The sequence below is a fragment of the Hakea prostrata genome, unplaced genomic scaffold, assembly GCF_041222555.1.
Source record: "Hakea prostrata isolate BN-2017 unplaced genomic scaffold, UWA_Hpros_2 contig_59, whole genome shotgun sequence".
Taxonomy (NCBI): Eukaryota; Viridiplantae; Streptophyta; class Magnoliopsida; order Proteales; family Proteaceae; genus Hakea; species Hakea prostrata.
In genome coordinates, this window is record NW_028291178.1 from 228,622 (window position 1) to 245,030 (window position 16,409).

At 38.3% G+C, this 16,409-nt stretch overlaps 1 protein-coding gene across 1 annotated transcript in view; it reads left to right on the forward strand.

The window, feature by feature from the left end:
• Nucleotides 1-16,067, forward strand: part of LOC148999050 (telomerase reverse transcriptase-like) — a 35,539-nt gene extending 19,472 nt beyond the window's left edge. Inside the window, exons 3-4 of the mRNA XM_089141508.1 lie at nucleotides 14,251-14,316; nucleotides 14,738-16,067. Coding sequence (XP_088997634.1) covers nucleotides 14,251-14,316; nucleotides 14,738-14,929 — 258 coding nt within the window. The 3' untranslated portion in view covers nucleotides 14,930-16,067. The remainder of the gene's footprint in view (nucleotides 1-14,250; nucleotides 14,317-14,737) is intronic.
• Nucleotides 16,068-16,409: the final 342 nt, after the last annotated feature.

Consider the following 16,409-nt stretch of genomic DNA (forward strand, 5'->3'; position numbering starts at 1 on the left):
TCCCCTTGTTTGTTCATATTGCCTCACACTATCAGCATGTAAGGACTGTCTGCTAGCTTCCATTGCAGCCTTCATCTGTCTCCATTCGGCTCGTGACTCAACACCCATGACCCTCCTCCTCTTCATCATCGCTTGATTCCTCATCAACATCAAGAGTAGGTCTAGATAGCACTATATCCTCAAATTCCCTTTGCTTTTGTGCCATCTCTTCCTTTTTTTGTTTCCCTCCTCTTAAAGTTGCTGCAATTGTTTTTTGGACTTCATAAGGAACCCTGGGACACTTGGCAACATCTTTATAACCACCAGCCAAATGTTGCTTTAATCTGGTTGAACCACCAGAATTCAAAGTCTTGAGGCAATACTTGCATCGGGATTTCTTCTTGTCAGCAGTCAGTGGATCTCCATGTTGCCAAGCAATGTCCTGAGTCCCACTACCAGTGCCGCCACTCCCACTAGTTGCCATTTAAGATTCAAATGTACAGCACTGAAAGTCTGAAATACATACATGAATCATGAATATTCCCAAATAATCATTAGAATAATTTTTAGATACATAAAAACATGTAAAAACAATTTATAAAACAACAAAACACACACTTTGTTCTAAGATAACATATATACACTGCTCAAACCAACATGTTAGTATTTTTAAAATAAACTACATAATATGAGCATCATTTTAAAAAAAAACAGATAAATTTTTAATAACATATTATTTTTTATAATTATTTTATGTAAAAATAATTTATAAAACAACAAAACACACACTTTGTTCTAAGATAACATATATACAATGCTCAATAAGACATGTTTGTATTTTTAAAATAAACTACATAATATAAGCATCATTTAAAAAAAAAAACAGATAATTTTTTAATAAAATATTATTTTTCATAATTATTTTATTTAATTATTTAAATAAAAAAAATACAGCAAGCATGATAATCAAAATATTAATACATGAGATTGTAGCCCTCTAAATGTAGTTTAACATAAATAATAATCACATTCATATCATAAGTATTTATTTATAATCTTTAATTTTAATTTTTTAGATAATATATTTTTTAAATACGAAAATTCAAAAAAAAATTAATAACAGAAAATTAAAATTTTTTCCATGAAAGTGTAGATCTAAGCTTGAACATCAACATATATTTATATCACACTCATACAATCATTGTAGAACCTTGTATTTGAAAAAAATCAAATTTGGGGGAAAATCTTACATTTCTTGAAGATCCCTTGAAATATGCTTGAATCACTACAAATATGCTTCAATTTGTTGTTGTAGATGAGTTGATGATGTTGCTATGTTGAATCCCCAACAAATTCCGGCCAAATTCCGGCCAAAAATGAAGTTTTCCGGCCAAATATGGGCTTCCAGCGAGTTAGAGGAGAGAGAGAGAGAGAGGCGAGAGATGCCTCTCTCGAGCGAGATAGGGGCTTTAAAAAGCCCCTAAAGCAGCAAAAATATTCCCGTTGGCGAGATCTCGCCGAGATATTGGCGAGATCTCGCGAGATGGGCGAGATCTCGAGCGAGATCTGCAATCTCGCAGATCTCGCCAGAGATCTCGTCTCGCCTTTCTAAAAAGGCGAGATATCTGGGGGGTTCTGGGGGGGTGGGGGGGGGCCCCCCCCCGTGGGGTGCCCCCCCCCCCCTTTTCTGGGTTTGTTGTGGTGGGGGGGGGGGCGCCGGCTGGGGTTGGGGGTGGGGGCTTCTTTTTATTTTTTTGGGGGGGTGTGTTTTTTTTTTTTTTTTTGTTGTTTGTTGTTGGTGGGTGGATTTAATATTCTATTAAAATTATTTTTTTAAATTTTTGTTTTGGTTTTTTTTTTTTTTTTAATTTGTTTTTTGGTCATTAATTGTCCACGTGTAATGCTACACGTGAGGGGGAGAATGGTACCTTATTCTATATCTACTCAAGATGTGCTGATGGATATTATTAGTGAAGATCTTTGCCCTCAACTTATGGCATTCTACAACAATATCATTGCCTATCTTTACCTATATTGCCCTTTTACCTACCTACTTGATCTGTAGTTACCCATACTACCTTACCTACTTGGTCTGCAGTAACCCATACTGTCCTTTACCTTACCTACTTGGTCCGTAGTAAGCCATACTATTTTCTACCTTACCTACTTGGTCCGCAGTAACCAATACTGTCCTTTACCTTACCTACTTGGTCCGCAGTAACCCATATTGTTTTCTACCTTACCTACTTGGTCCACAGTAACCCATACTGTCTTTTACCTTACCTACTTGGTCCACAGTAACCCATACTGTCCTTTACCTTACCTACTTGGTCCGCAGTAACCCATACTGTTTTCTACCTTACCTACTTGGTCCGCAGTAACCCATACTGTCTTTTACCTTACCTACTTGGTCCGTAATAACCCATACTATTTTTTTTACCTTACCTACTTGGTTCCACAGTAATCAATATTGTCTTTTACCTACCCATACTTTACCTGTTACTTGCCTTCTTGTGAAGCATTTATATGGACATTGGAGTTGCAATTTTGAAGATTTAGTGTGGATATTTCTCCCTGCTACCGGCATTACGTGGATAATGCCTTTTGCCTACCTACTACTTGCGTTCTTGTGAAGCATTTATATGGACTTTGGAGTTACAATTTTGAAGATTTAGTGTGGATATTTCTCCCTACTACCGGCATTATATGGATAGTGTCTTTGATCCTGCTATACTTATGGACTTTGTTCGTCTTCAACATTGTTGATTGTTCTCAATATTGGATGGTTCTATTGCAATGAAGAATTAATTTTTTTTTAAGTCGGTGTTGATTATCTCCTGGGTGAAGTTTTTTCAGTGTTTATCGACATCTGCCATTGCTACACGATTCAAGATTGGTGCTACTTTTCAAGTTTATTCTTATTGTGCAAGCTGAAGTTTTCTTTGTGTACACTCTAGCTTGAGGGGGATTGTTGAAGTATATGTAAGTTTTGGGAGTTTTACTGTTCACGTTACTGTTCACGTGAACTGTATTATGCTATTGTTTTTATTATATTTTCTATTTCTAATGTGGGGGTCTTGCTACATAAGTTTTGGGAGTTTTTAGAAAGTATAGTTTCTATTTTGGTGGTAGTTTCTATTTTCAGAACTTTCTATTTTAGGAGTTAGGAAGTTACTAAAGCTGTAATATTTTGTTTCCTTTTTCTAGAAGACAATTACTTGTCTCTCAAGTTGTATTAGATTTATTAGAAGCTATAAATAAAAGTGCTCTGTGATTCTAGACTTTTAAGCAAGAATCACAGGCCTCTTTCCTCATCTCTCTTCTCTTCTTCTTCTTCTCTCTTTTCTTTGTTCAAGTTCAGCTGCTGTTTTGATTATTTAATGCTTTTTTTCTAACAGATCCACTAGCTGTACGAACAACCTAAGTCAAAGAAATAGAGGACTAAGTATGAAACAAGGAAGATGAACCAATCATGTGCTAGATTGCCCTAGAGTTGATTATCCAAGAGGGATAAGTCGAATTGACATTGTGACAACTGAAAGTACCTATAGAAGATTGTAGATTAGTAGGGGGAACAACAATAGAGGCTACACTTGTATTGGAAGTAGGTTCCGAAGAGGACATGTCAAGTTTGGACATCAATTGGCAAAGGTGCTCGAGCTTGTCAGAGGAAAGAGGTGGTGGAGTACTCAGGGTGTCAGAATTTGCTTGATGTGCAGATGCTTGCTTATTGCCTCTATTTCCATTCCTAACTCCTCCACGAGAATTTGTTGAACGTGTATCCAACTTCCAACACTTGTACTTTGTTTGACGCTCTTTTCCACTATTCTCACACTTCATTGGGGAGCGAGAATTGCTAGTAATAGACTTCTTATTGCCAAAACCAGTCACCAATGTAGACTAGTCAGACGTCTGAGTACGTACCATAGCTGTCCAATGACTCTGAGTACGTACCATAGCTGTCCAACGACTATCCTCAGTGTCAACCATTGCATAGGCTTGCTCTAGAGAAGGAGAAGGTTCTGGTAAAAGAATCTGTGCACAAATGTGATTATAGTCAATATTCAGCCATGCCATAAATGATACACTGAGCTTGTCTTCCTAATTCTGACAGGCAGCAACATTTGCATTAGAAGATGGAGAGTAAAAGACGGCTATAGAAGTTAAGAGTCTGATAATAGCGTCAAAGAGTGTGGTAGGACTGAGACATGGTAAGGCCCTTTTTTTGTTGTAACTAATGAATTTCCTCCTAATTACAAAGCATTGAGCATCATTCTTAACCTTGGAATAAGTTTCTTTAGCAACCTTCTATATTGTAGCAGCATCAGGAAGGAGAAGTTGACTGTCTGCATTACGTGGTTTAACTGAATTAAGGAGAAGTCCCATAACCAAGCATTCATCTGTCTCCCACTTATCTTGAACCACACCAGGAGAAGAGGGCTTAATAGAAGTTCCATGAAGATGCCAGTCAAACCACGAGCACCAACCTCAAGAGATACAAAAGGAGATCAACAAAGATAATTGTTCCCATTAAGTTTAACAATGGTCATCTGAAGGGGAGAAAAATCAAGATCCTGAGAAATAGAAGATATGGGAGGATCGTTTATGCTAGATACATCAGAAGAAGCAGTAGAGACTGTATTGACTATCACAAGAACAAAGAAAGGTTAAGGGACTAAGGAAAAATTGTTTGGGTAAGACAAACACCACCAAAAACAAGACACGAAAGAATTTTTAGGAGATAAATTTTTTAGAGGATCAAGGAAGGGAGGCTATGGCCCTAGTAATAATTGCAAGGCATGGTGATAGTCCTAGGACCAATTGCAACAAGGTACATGGATCCTAGGAGGATCACAAGATGTGGGCGATGCCTCCTAGGGGTTGCAACACTGCTGGGAAGGTTAGATAAAATCAGCAGGAAGAGTTGACTCCTCTAGAAGCTTGTGTAGGTTGCAAGATGGCTTCTAGAGGCACTAGGTTTAAGGATGACCAAGAAGGATTGCAGAAGGTAATCAATCCTTTTAGGACCAATCGTAGAATGGAAAAATTCAGGCAGTGATTCTGGATCTGTCGCAAGCCTGCTATGGTTATTGCAACAGAAGAAAAAAGGCCAAGCAAGGTTGCTGCGATAGTTTTAGTGCGGTTCGATGGTGGTTGGTGGTGATTGGGTGGTTTTGCGACAGCTAGAAGAGAAGAAGAGGTGGTGTCCGTGGCTGCTGGTTGTCCTGCAATGGTGGTGCAAGGGCTCTCAGATCAGAGGTGGCTCTGATATCATGTTGAAAGAATTGTGGAAATTCTGCCAAAGAAAAAGGGGCGTACCCAGTGCCGAAGCTCCCACACTATGGGGTCTGGGGAAGGGACTTTCTAGGCAGCCTTACCCCTGCTTTTTGCAGAGAGACTTTCTGGAAATCCTGCCAAAGAAAGAACAATCTAAATCTTCCAGTGTGGGAATATTACATGAGAAATAAAAGATCCTAGCAAATACTTCCGGGAACAAGTTCCCTTCTATGGCTGCAAATATACCCCCAATAAGGAAACCCCAATATGAAAAGTAAATGTACTAACTGCTAAATCTGCCTTACAACACCTAAACTCCAAAAAAAAGGGCTCAGGGAAGCCTATGTTAGGTAAGAAAAGGGTTGTAGATAGTTTGGATTAGTTATGGGATGAATCTTTGGAGGAAAGATTGGTTCTTGCTAAGATCTTGGGCAGTCTTTGAAATTCTTTCTTTTCTTTGTTTCCTTGTCTTTTGTTTTCTTTCTGTCTTATCTTCTCTTTCCTTTTCTTGTAATTCTGCCGCAAGAACCAGAAAAATAAAATAAACAGAAAAAAGAGGAGGGAGTGACTGCCACAAGAAAGAGGGAGGGGGAATCTTGGAGCTGTCGCAAGGGTGGGAGGGGGCTGGGGAGGCTTGCGCAAGAAGGTTGATGGGTGAGAGTGGGTTCTTGGTGGAGTTGCCAGGTAGGGAAGGGGTTTAGGGCTGCAGTACTTGTTTGATTGGAAGAAAGTGCTCGAATGCTTGTGGATGCTGGAGACTGGAAGAAGATGCTAGCAGGAATTTGAAGAAAAACTCTCAACTGACCTCAAGAAGGCCATGATCTTTGTGACTCAAAACTCAAATATTTATTCAATATTTGGACTTAGAACTTACAATTGAAGACTAGGCTATTTATAGCCTACACTAAAGACTTAGACTAATAAAGAAACCTAACTTGACTCAACTAGGGAATTAGAAACTAACTCAACTAGGGTTTCCCTTATAAGTTAGGAGACCATTTACAAGTAAATGACACGCACATGAATAAAAGAACTTGACTTAAAATAAAAAACCTAATTATCCATAAAAATTCCTATTTAAAAGAAAAACTCCCTATGACACAAGAACTCAACTACTAAGTACTAACTCATTCTAAAAATTCAAAACATAATTGGACTCAGAAAATAAAAACAGAAATTCTGAATAATCATCTAATTAGGGCTTGAAAATGACGAAGTTGCCTCGACAACGGTTCAATCTGCCTTTGGTGTGCCATCTTGGTTGGGCCTTGGGGCCCAAACTAGGCTTTCAGTAGTGGGGGTGACCTTGTCAATATCACATGCCATAAAAACCCACCACTCAGTTGCATTACAAAAAAACATTATATTATTACTTAATAGGTAATTTACATTGTAAAATGTTATAATTCTATGGGAGTTATTGATTCAATTTGGATTTGGTGTCCCCGTCCCGACACAACACCATCTGAACCAAAGGACCCAAATCCGTCCCAGAAAACCTTGACTTACAATTTTTTGTAATAATGGGTAGCTAACTTTTTTTGAAAATTCAAATGCAAATCCTAAGTCCCTGCTATCTCACCTCATTGTTACACAGGGATTGAAGTATTGATCCTGTTCCAACTTTGCAATGATGGTCATCACTACCTCAATAAGTTCTTACCTAACCCCAAATGTTTGCTATATTGGTATTTGGGGTTAAGAAAGTAAGCTGTACATTTAAAAACTCAAAATTAGATATAGGCTATGAATTTAACATCAAATGAATTGATTACCAAGAATTTGCATATCTACTTATTAGCCTTATGAAGTGGGTGCATACGATGTGCAATCCATCTATCATTGATGATCTTTAGGAAGTTCCTGCAGGCTCTTGGATTTGATTGATATACGGCCTCCCTCATTGCAAAAATGGCTGTGTATAGATGGGGCATAGTTGGCACCTTCATAGAGGTGTCCACTAAATGTAGGACCTTCAAAATGGGTACATCATCTTCAATACTATCCTCAACTGTCAGAAGTCTTTTGATGGTATCGTGTTATCACAGCCCGCACAAATATAGGCCCAGGGCCTAGTTTGATAGGTCCATATGGCCTAGTCCCAGAAATTTCCTATTTGAGTAAGATTAGCCCATTGTCAAGAAGACCCTACACTTAGAGGAGACAAGACTAGAAAGATCTTTTGTAAATATCTAGCTTTTAGAAATCTACCCTAGAAGTATCCAAGAATTGGAACGTTCTCCACCCTTGGATGGAGGGCACTCTTGTATGGATCCTAGCCATACATTATATATAAGAGTGCCTATAAATAGGGGAGTTCTCATTGTGCAGAGATACCAACCAAACAATTGAATCTAAGAGCTTGTAAGTGAGTTCACTAGTAATAAAAGTTCTATTCTCTCAAACTCTCTTCCATAATCTTTAATTATCTCCTCCTCATTCTCTTAGTGGTGTTGTGGGTTGACTTAGTAGACTAGCAAGGTGCTAAGTGGTGGCACAGTTGGCTTAGTAGAATACTGAAGCCGTGACAATTTGGAATTAGAGCTTCGTTTGTGACGTGGTTAAGCTTGTGGGGATAAGCATCATGACTAGCGGATCCTAAGTTTAAGATGTGTTGTCAAGCGAGCATGTCTGTGAAAGGGAGACCAATACCCACAAGGAGAAGTGTAGGAGCAAGGACAAGTTGGTTGATGTTGGAAGTACCATAAAGCCACGTCTAGCTTAGGTGGAGTTGGCAATGTCTGAGTCTCTGAGACAAGGGATACGTCTTGATGTTGAGGAGCAAAGTAGCTAGAAGCTTAATAGATGGGTGGATGAACTTAGGGAATCCTTGTTGGGAGCTCATAATGCTATGGCATATAAACAACGACATACGCACATTGATTTCCTGCAATTTTTATATCTTATACCCTTTTATGGGTGAATTCCGTGTATTTTCTCTTCTAGAATTTTCGTAAATGTATATACAACATATATTACTGTCAAGAGTTAATTTCTTATTATTTAGATATTAGATATTTAGGTTAAAAAAATTAAGGATTAGAGGCTTGAACAAATTGATGCCTTACCAAGCTAAAGTGTTGGAAAGTGTGGCCTATTTGGAAGCTCACATCGAGGAGTTGAGTGAGGAATTGGCAACTTGTAGAAGAACAATGACTGAAGTAGCCACCATATGATGGAAGTCATCCAAGACTGAGGTGCCAAACCCCAAGCCTTTGAGGGAAAAGAGATGCAAGGGAAGTTGACAACTTCCTATGGCCTATGGATATACTTCAAGGCAATGGCAATCGAGGATGAGCCAACAAAAGTAAGGACTGTTATGCTGTACCTCACCAACCACAACAACTCTATGGTAGTGCTTTACCTCACCAGCCACAACAACCCTATGGTAGACAAGGAGTTATGCTGACATGGCAAGAGTTATGTGCACCGTAGACATGGGATGATTTTAAGGAAGAACCTAAGAAGCAATTCTATCCAGAAAATGTAGCTTTCTTGGCTAGAAGAAGTATTAAAAAGCTGAACCACACGGGGTCTATCCAAGACATGTTAAAGAATTCTCTACACTTTGCTGGAGTTTTCGAATATGATCAAAGAAGAACTTTTTTTTGACTTCATGTATGGTCTCCAAAATTTGCAAGATTTACAATGCCAGGGTATACATAATCTTGCATTGGCTATAGTAGTGGAGGAGTCATTGGTGGATTTTAAAAGAGAAAAGCACTCGAAGGCCAAAATGGGGCACGTCGGCAAAGGCGGGGGGGGGGGGAGGATCCAAGACCAATCACTCCAAGGAGAGCATGAGCAAGGCCTCTTCAAGTCAGGAAGGCAAGCCTTAACAGAACAACAAAAACAAATTCACACCCAAGGACAGGTGCTTCCTTTTTGATGGTTGACATTGGGCTAGGGATTGCCCTTAGAGGAGGGCTCTCAATGCATTGCTTAAAGGGTGCAGATGAGGTGCACATGGGGTCCTTACAACAACTAGGTGCCATTAAGGCTATACCAATGGAGGTCAAGGCTGCTACCTCACAAAAGAGTCTAATGTATGCGGAAGTGTGTGTCCATGGCAAGACCATGGACTAAATTCTGGTTGAAGTGCCTACATTTTTTCACATCGAAACGAAACTTGAGATATTTTGTTGAAACCATACGTTTCGACCAAAATTTGCAGACTTAAACCATTTCATAGGTTTCAACCGCAATTTTGCAAGGTTCGACATCCAACTTGTTTTTTCCTGGGTTTTTGTTGATTTCTATCCCATTTTCATTTAATTTCCACGACTTCTTTGCTGTCAAAAACTTCTTTTGCTCAGCTTTTGCCTCCAAACATCTCTTAAGCCACGATAGCTACAAAGGAAACTTTGGCAGAAATAGAATGTGAAGCATGAGCCATACCCAATAGCTCTTAACTTCCCATTTTTTTAATTTTTGTTTTGTTTATAGCTTTATGCCTTAAATTATCTTATATTGCCTTGAAATTAATATATGTTTAGTCTAGGACTATGATCTTTGATTGTGTGTTCTTAAGCTTTTATTTTTATTTTTATTATTTGTTACTTTTATTTTTATTTTTTGATTTTAATAACTATTTTTTAAATTATATATTTTGAAAAAATATTTATGTATATATGATATATAAGCTTCAACTTAATATATGTGAGACACCATCACTTGATCTAGTTGGTCATCTCATTTTGTTGACTTGTTGTATATGTAACTATTCTATCAAACAATTCATGTATGCTGATAATTATCTGCCTACATGCAATCAGGTTTGTACTTGTTGGAATTAGTCATGTGTTAGTATACTTGAATGATAAATTTTCAATGGTTTTTTTAATAAAATACTAGTTCCATTGTGTTTATTATGCTTTAAATAGGTAGGAGGCAAGAAATTAGATGAAATAGAGGTCATATAAGGCCCAAAACCTAGGGTTGGAATTTCAAAAATAAGTAATTGGTTTCGACCGAAAATTTTGTTTGAAACTTGGAGATCTCGCATTTTCCCTGTGTCGAAATTCGTTCCTTGGGCAAGACAACTGGGCTATGGTTGATAGAAGTGGTACACAACTTTTTCTTGATAGGGGGGCAAAGAGACTTGGACTAATAGCGTCCAAAGTAGGAGGACGGCTTAAGGTGGTTAACTCACAAGCTTGACCCATTAATGGAGTTGCTCAAGTAGTTAAGCTGACCATTGGAGCATAGATGGGCATTGTAGACTTGTCAATGGTTCCTATGGACGATTTTCAATTGGTGTTGGCTATGGAGTTCCAAGGCAAGTCAAGGCGATACCAATGCCCTTCATTAGTACGGTATGCATCATGTAGGAAAGCCCACCATGCATGACATGGTTCAATGAACTAAGGAAGTCCTAAACTTCTTTCCGCTATGTAGGTGGAGAAAGGAGTAAAGAATGGGGAGATCTATTTGGTGGCACTACAGGAGGACAAGGAAGATGCTCCTACGAAGGTGTTGCCTAAGCAAATTAGAAGTCTCTTGAAGAATCCAAGGACATTATGCCATTGGAACTTCCCAAGAGCCTTCCACCTAAGAGGGAAGTGGACAATGAGTTTGAGCTGGAGCTTGGTGCCAAACCACCTGCTATGGCACCTTATCGGTTGTCCCCATAGGATTTGGAGGAGTGAAGAAAACAACTCAGAGATCTATTTGATGATGGCTTTATACGAACTTCTAAGGTTCCACATGCTTCATCAGTCTAGTTCCAAAGGAAGCATGATGGGCCACTATGGCTATGCATCGACTACAGGGCGTTGAACAAGGTAACCATGAGTACCTTGATGAACAAGATCTTCCATCCCTGCTTTGACAAGTTGATGGTTGTATACTTAGATGACATTGTCATCTATGGTAATACTGTAGAGTAGCATGCTGAACATTTAAGGGGTGTTCTTCAAACACTAGAGAACAACAACCAACACTATGTCAAGAAGGAGAAGTGCTCGTTTTCTCAAGAAGAGGTGATATTTCTGCGTCACAAAGTAGGGGGTGGAACACTAAGGATAGACAAGAGGAAGGTATGAGCCATTGAAGAATGGGAAGCACCTACCAAGATTTATGAATTGAGGTTTTGGACCTGGTCGAAACCGACCTCAAAACCGAGATTCCGATCCTTGGATGCAGGTGCTGCACAACCAGAAGTTACCGATCACACGACAGTAATGTGAACAGTAATTTGGCAGATAATTTTTCATATTTGGTGAGCCCCTAGTCCAGCTTGCAAGAAGATAAAATAAGAGAAGCTGTTCTGCATGGGAATTTTAGAGATAATTTAGGGTTTGTTATTCGTTTATCGGGATAGCTATCCTTGACCGTCGTTGAGCCAATGAAGATGATGGGTAGTAACTTGGTTGTCTTTGAAGTGTAAACCCTAGTTCTTGGACTTTGTTCCTTCACATCTCCCACTTACGGGGCCCATTTCCCATTACTACAGCACTTTCCCTTCTGTCCCAACCATTTTCTGGGCTATCTAGACCGTGGCGGGTCACTAGAGGACTGATTGTTTGGTCCTAGTCATCTTGTTGGGTAAAAATGGTCTAGATTTACTGGAAGTGTAGGCTCTGGCTTTTACAATGTCTTTAAAGTTGTTATGGACTTGGGAAATGTGAAGTATGAGGATTTAAGCTTGTTTCACATCTTCCTTATTGGTTATAAATAGTTTAAACTCTGCTTGAAACCCTTTGTTTGATTGTTTTGGCTTGGGAAGAGAGAAAAATCTTCGAGAAGAAGTAGAAGGAGAAGAAGCTATGAGATGGAGCCTTATACACTAGGAATTGCATCAGACCTCTTGTTTCCATTAAGTATATGTTTCTTTCCTTTCAATCACTTTAAATTTATCATGATATGTGGATCTTGTTGTGGGGATAAAACTTATTGGATTTAACCTGACCTAACCTATCTTTTTTCCATCTCCTCTTGGAGTAAATAATGGTTTGGATCCATCATATTAGTCATGGTTTTTATCGCTTAACCCCAGATAGGGTCAGTTCCCTAGACCATCCCCCCGTGGACAAAGCCTTGTTAGTGGCAGATTTGGCACCATGTGTGGGTGTGGCTTGACTTGACCTGACCCTGTAAGACTTTATTTTGATGTTATGTAGGTAGGTTAGCTTATTATATGATTGTTTAGGTCAAAAGATGTTTATGAGAATATACCATGGATTTTAATTCTTAATTACTTTAATCATCACTACAAGTGTGTCGCTGTAGTTAAGGTTTTTGGGGTTTGCTGTTTATGCATCATACATCATTATTCTTCTTTTATGATCATATTGCATTGGGTATTCGTAGATGTGGATAACGATGATCATGAGATATCGTGAACAGTTGTGGGAATGTGATATATTGATTCGCTGCTTCACTTATTAAGTAAAGTGCACGTGGTATGGGACACGTTGGATTAATGTAATAGGTCATGACATCATTTGAGCCCTGAAAAAAAGAATGACATACATGTGGTTGAGAGAATGAAGCCAGTACTAACGTTTTCCAATAAGGTTTTAGTTGTTAGATAATCCTTAAAAGTACTAGCAATGACTGAGGTATGTGAGATATGACCAAGATCTCAGTGAGATTTGTTAATTGTTTCTCACCACTTGTCTCATTCACTTAGATGAAAATCGAGGTACCTCCCAAAATCTCACGATTCTCACCCAGGTTTTCAAACCATAATATGATCATGAACACCACTACAAACAGCCACTGTTTGCAGACTTAATAGCAATATAGGAATAATATATCACAGTGGATAGCAATAGTTAAAAGTAATCATTACAATCCTTAGCAGCACCTAGCAAAGAAGTTGATTTCCCCAGCCCAAAGGAAACAAAAAAGAAGAAGCAACAAATAAGCCTGTCACAAGACAGGTTTGGGGTTAAAAAAGATTGAGGATGAACTGCACTTCAAGAAACACTTCAACAGTGACATGTAGAGGAAGTTGATAATGGTATTGCTATTGAAGGACAGCCTTGGGGATTGAACAGCCTTCAAACTCTGAGGCCAATCTGATGGCTTAGTCCTGAGAAATGTCAAATTTTCAACTAGGGTTCCTATAAGTAGATTTCTGGAATCCTACAAACCAGATCTTAGGAGAGGGTCAAAGCCCAACTGAGTGGATATATCCCTTTTGAGGATATTTATCTTCATGTATTTGAGCAGGGGGACACATATTTATGTGCCTCTAAATTAAAAAAGAAATCTGAAGTTCTAGAACTATACTTTCTCAAACCTGATAAGACAAACAAAAACTTTAAAAAACAAAGCTGCCTTCATTGCTTCACCCATAGTGGGCTGACAAATTTTTTGTTTCATTTTTATGAACAGAAGGAGTAAATTACATTAGATTAGAAAATGTTTATACATACTGATCTTGGGAGACAACAAGACTGGAGACCTATTGTTCATCCAAGATCATCTTAGAGGCTAGGAAACAAACAAGTAGGCTGATAAAGTTAATGACTTTAAGTTTTAACAAAATAAGTTTTCTTTACTCCATGTGGAGTTATAGAACCATCATTGGACTCTAAATTTGTTCCAGTTACACTTAAACCCTGTTGAAAGAAATGTGAATACCCTACCCCACACACACACACACACACACACACACACACACACACACACAAAAAAAAAAAAAAAAGAGAAAAAAGAAGACAAAATGGTCATTAATATCTGTGTTTTGCTTAGATTGATATCCTTAAGGCCTATGCCTTTCCCTCAGTGTTTTTCTCATGCTCTTAATACGATCTTTCTTGTTATCTCTGAATTTCTGACCTCTTAAGGCTGCTGACGTGCTATTAGTCCACAGTTGCACTTTGTATCGTGGTGCATTTGGATCTTTGGTTTAACCATGTAGCTATCAAGTTTGTAATTTCTTTTTCCTTTACAATATACTTTTCCATCATCATTAAAAGCATGTTCTGATTGTTTTTACTGTATCCTACTGGCATAATGAAAATGCTCATCTGTTTCTGGCAGTGGAAGCGTGCAAGCTCTGTTCTGGATCTTCTTACTACTTCATCCTGGTGTCTTCTACAAAAAAGGGTACTTGCCAGGTTCTATAATTCATTTGCTTGAAAATTTCTCTAAACCAGCAGGCATAGATGGTATCTTTACTCTTACATTGAGATATTTGCTGCTGGAGAGGTCTGACAACATGTGTAACCAGTAAATGGTGTGAATTGGCCACACGTCAAATTTCAGACTCCCTTCAATCATATGAAACCTCCCTGCTGATTGTATCCTCTAGTGGATGTTCAGATGCCCACTCCCCACATTTGGAGTTCAAAGCTTTTGCTTGGGTTGAAATTTGACATGTGAACAGAATACAAAATTCCAGTCTTATCTGTTGTGCTTCTCCTTCATGTGCTTATTTTTATATCTTCCGTGTTCCACTGTTCTCTCTCTCTCTCTGTCTCTCTCTAAAACAAGTTAGTTATTGAAGCTGAAATTGTAAAACTTGCAGATAGGGGATGATATAATGTTTCGCATTTTGAAGTATGCATCTATATTCTTGCCACAATCTCGTGCCAATTACTGCCAGGTGGCGGGTACTCCAATCATTGATTTTGTAATGAAGACGTCAAAACATAAATCAGGTTTAGTTATCAAACATTCATCATCTGATCTCTTTGGCATACTTAATTATGTCGGATGAAATTATTTTTCATGCCTTCTCTTGGATTGGTGGTATATGGTTATATGCACATAATTCTTTCTATGGTGGTATATGGTTGATTACCAAAAAAAAATAAGTTGCTTACTAATTTTTTCTGTGTTTTGTTGGAGAAAGTATTGTTGTTAGGGCCTTGGGATCATGACACATAGAGGATGGAGAAGGACTTGCCTGACCAGCTATTGGTTGGTGGGTTATAAATAGAGAAGAATTATGAGGAAAGGACATTGAATATTTTGTGAGTGGTTTAGGGCAGCCATTGGCTGAGGGCACCATATGCTGTGGGGTGACTAGCACCATTTGCAATCAGATTCATCTTGCTTATTATTCTTGTTTATTATTCCAATAATTGAATGTTAGTATTTCTCGTATTCGATGAGCGGGGTCTTAATAAATTGGCATCAAAGTGTGTCTTGCTCCAAAGGAAGAGACGTGGAGACTGAATTATCCACGCTTTCTGGTAATGGGAGAGCACATGAATGGGTTATAGGAGACATATTCTTCAGTTGGGCAGAGCAGATCAAGTATGATGATTGATTTTGTGTCACTCTCCAAAACTTGGAAGGAGACACATTGGATTAGGTTTACCGGAGAAGTTGGCTGGAGTTCGATTGATAAGTGATGTAGGAGAAACCTAGAAACTAGGGGACCTACAAAGTGGGCTACTAGACTCTTAGAATTAAACACCTATTCATGACGGATAGTAAAGAAAGGAATTTGCAGCAGTTGAATTCTAATTAATCATGCATGTAAGACAGCTAAAGTAAGAAATAAACACAATAAGTCCTATTGATAAGCACAACTAAACAAAAATCAATAGGGAAACAAGGGGATGGGGATCTTGGCACCATAACACTAAATTCAATGCAAGGGTATTAAGAAACTTAAAGAAAATAGAGCTGTCCTAATCAATATCAGATTTCTAACAAGGAATTCAACAATTAACAATGTAAAGGGAGTCTTAGGAAATTTTTGTTTTAAAACAAAACTACTGCCAAAGAATAAATGAGAAATATTTAGGGAGAGATAATGTTACCTGCTGATCCTGGCTGCAAAACAGGGGTTAGAAAGCATTTAGGAACAGAAATTAGAGGAAGAAAAAATATTTTGAAGTAGTGGTGAATCCTAGGAAAGGAGAAAAAATATTTTGAAGTAATGCTGTATCCTAGGAAGGAGAGTAGGGTTAGAATGGAGAGCCACAGAAAAACTGCTGTACTAGAGGTGATAAAAGAGAAGGAAAGAAAGAAACGAAATAACAGAAGGGAAGGGAGACTAACAAAAGAAAAACCCTAGACTGCTGTAGGGTAGGAAAATAAAAGGAAATAAGGGAAAAAGGGAAGAAAAAAAGAACAAAAATTTTTTTCTGCAAGAAAAACAGAATAACCGTGGGGTTTGGTTTGGGGAAGAAGAAAAAAGATTTCCAGGAAAGAAACTAGTTCTTTTTCAAGGAAAAAAACAGTAG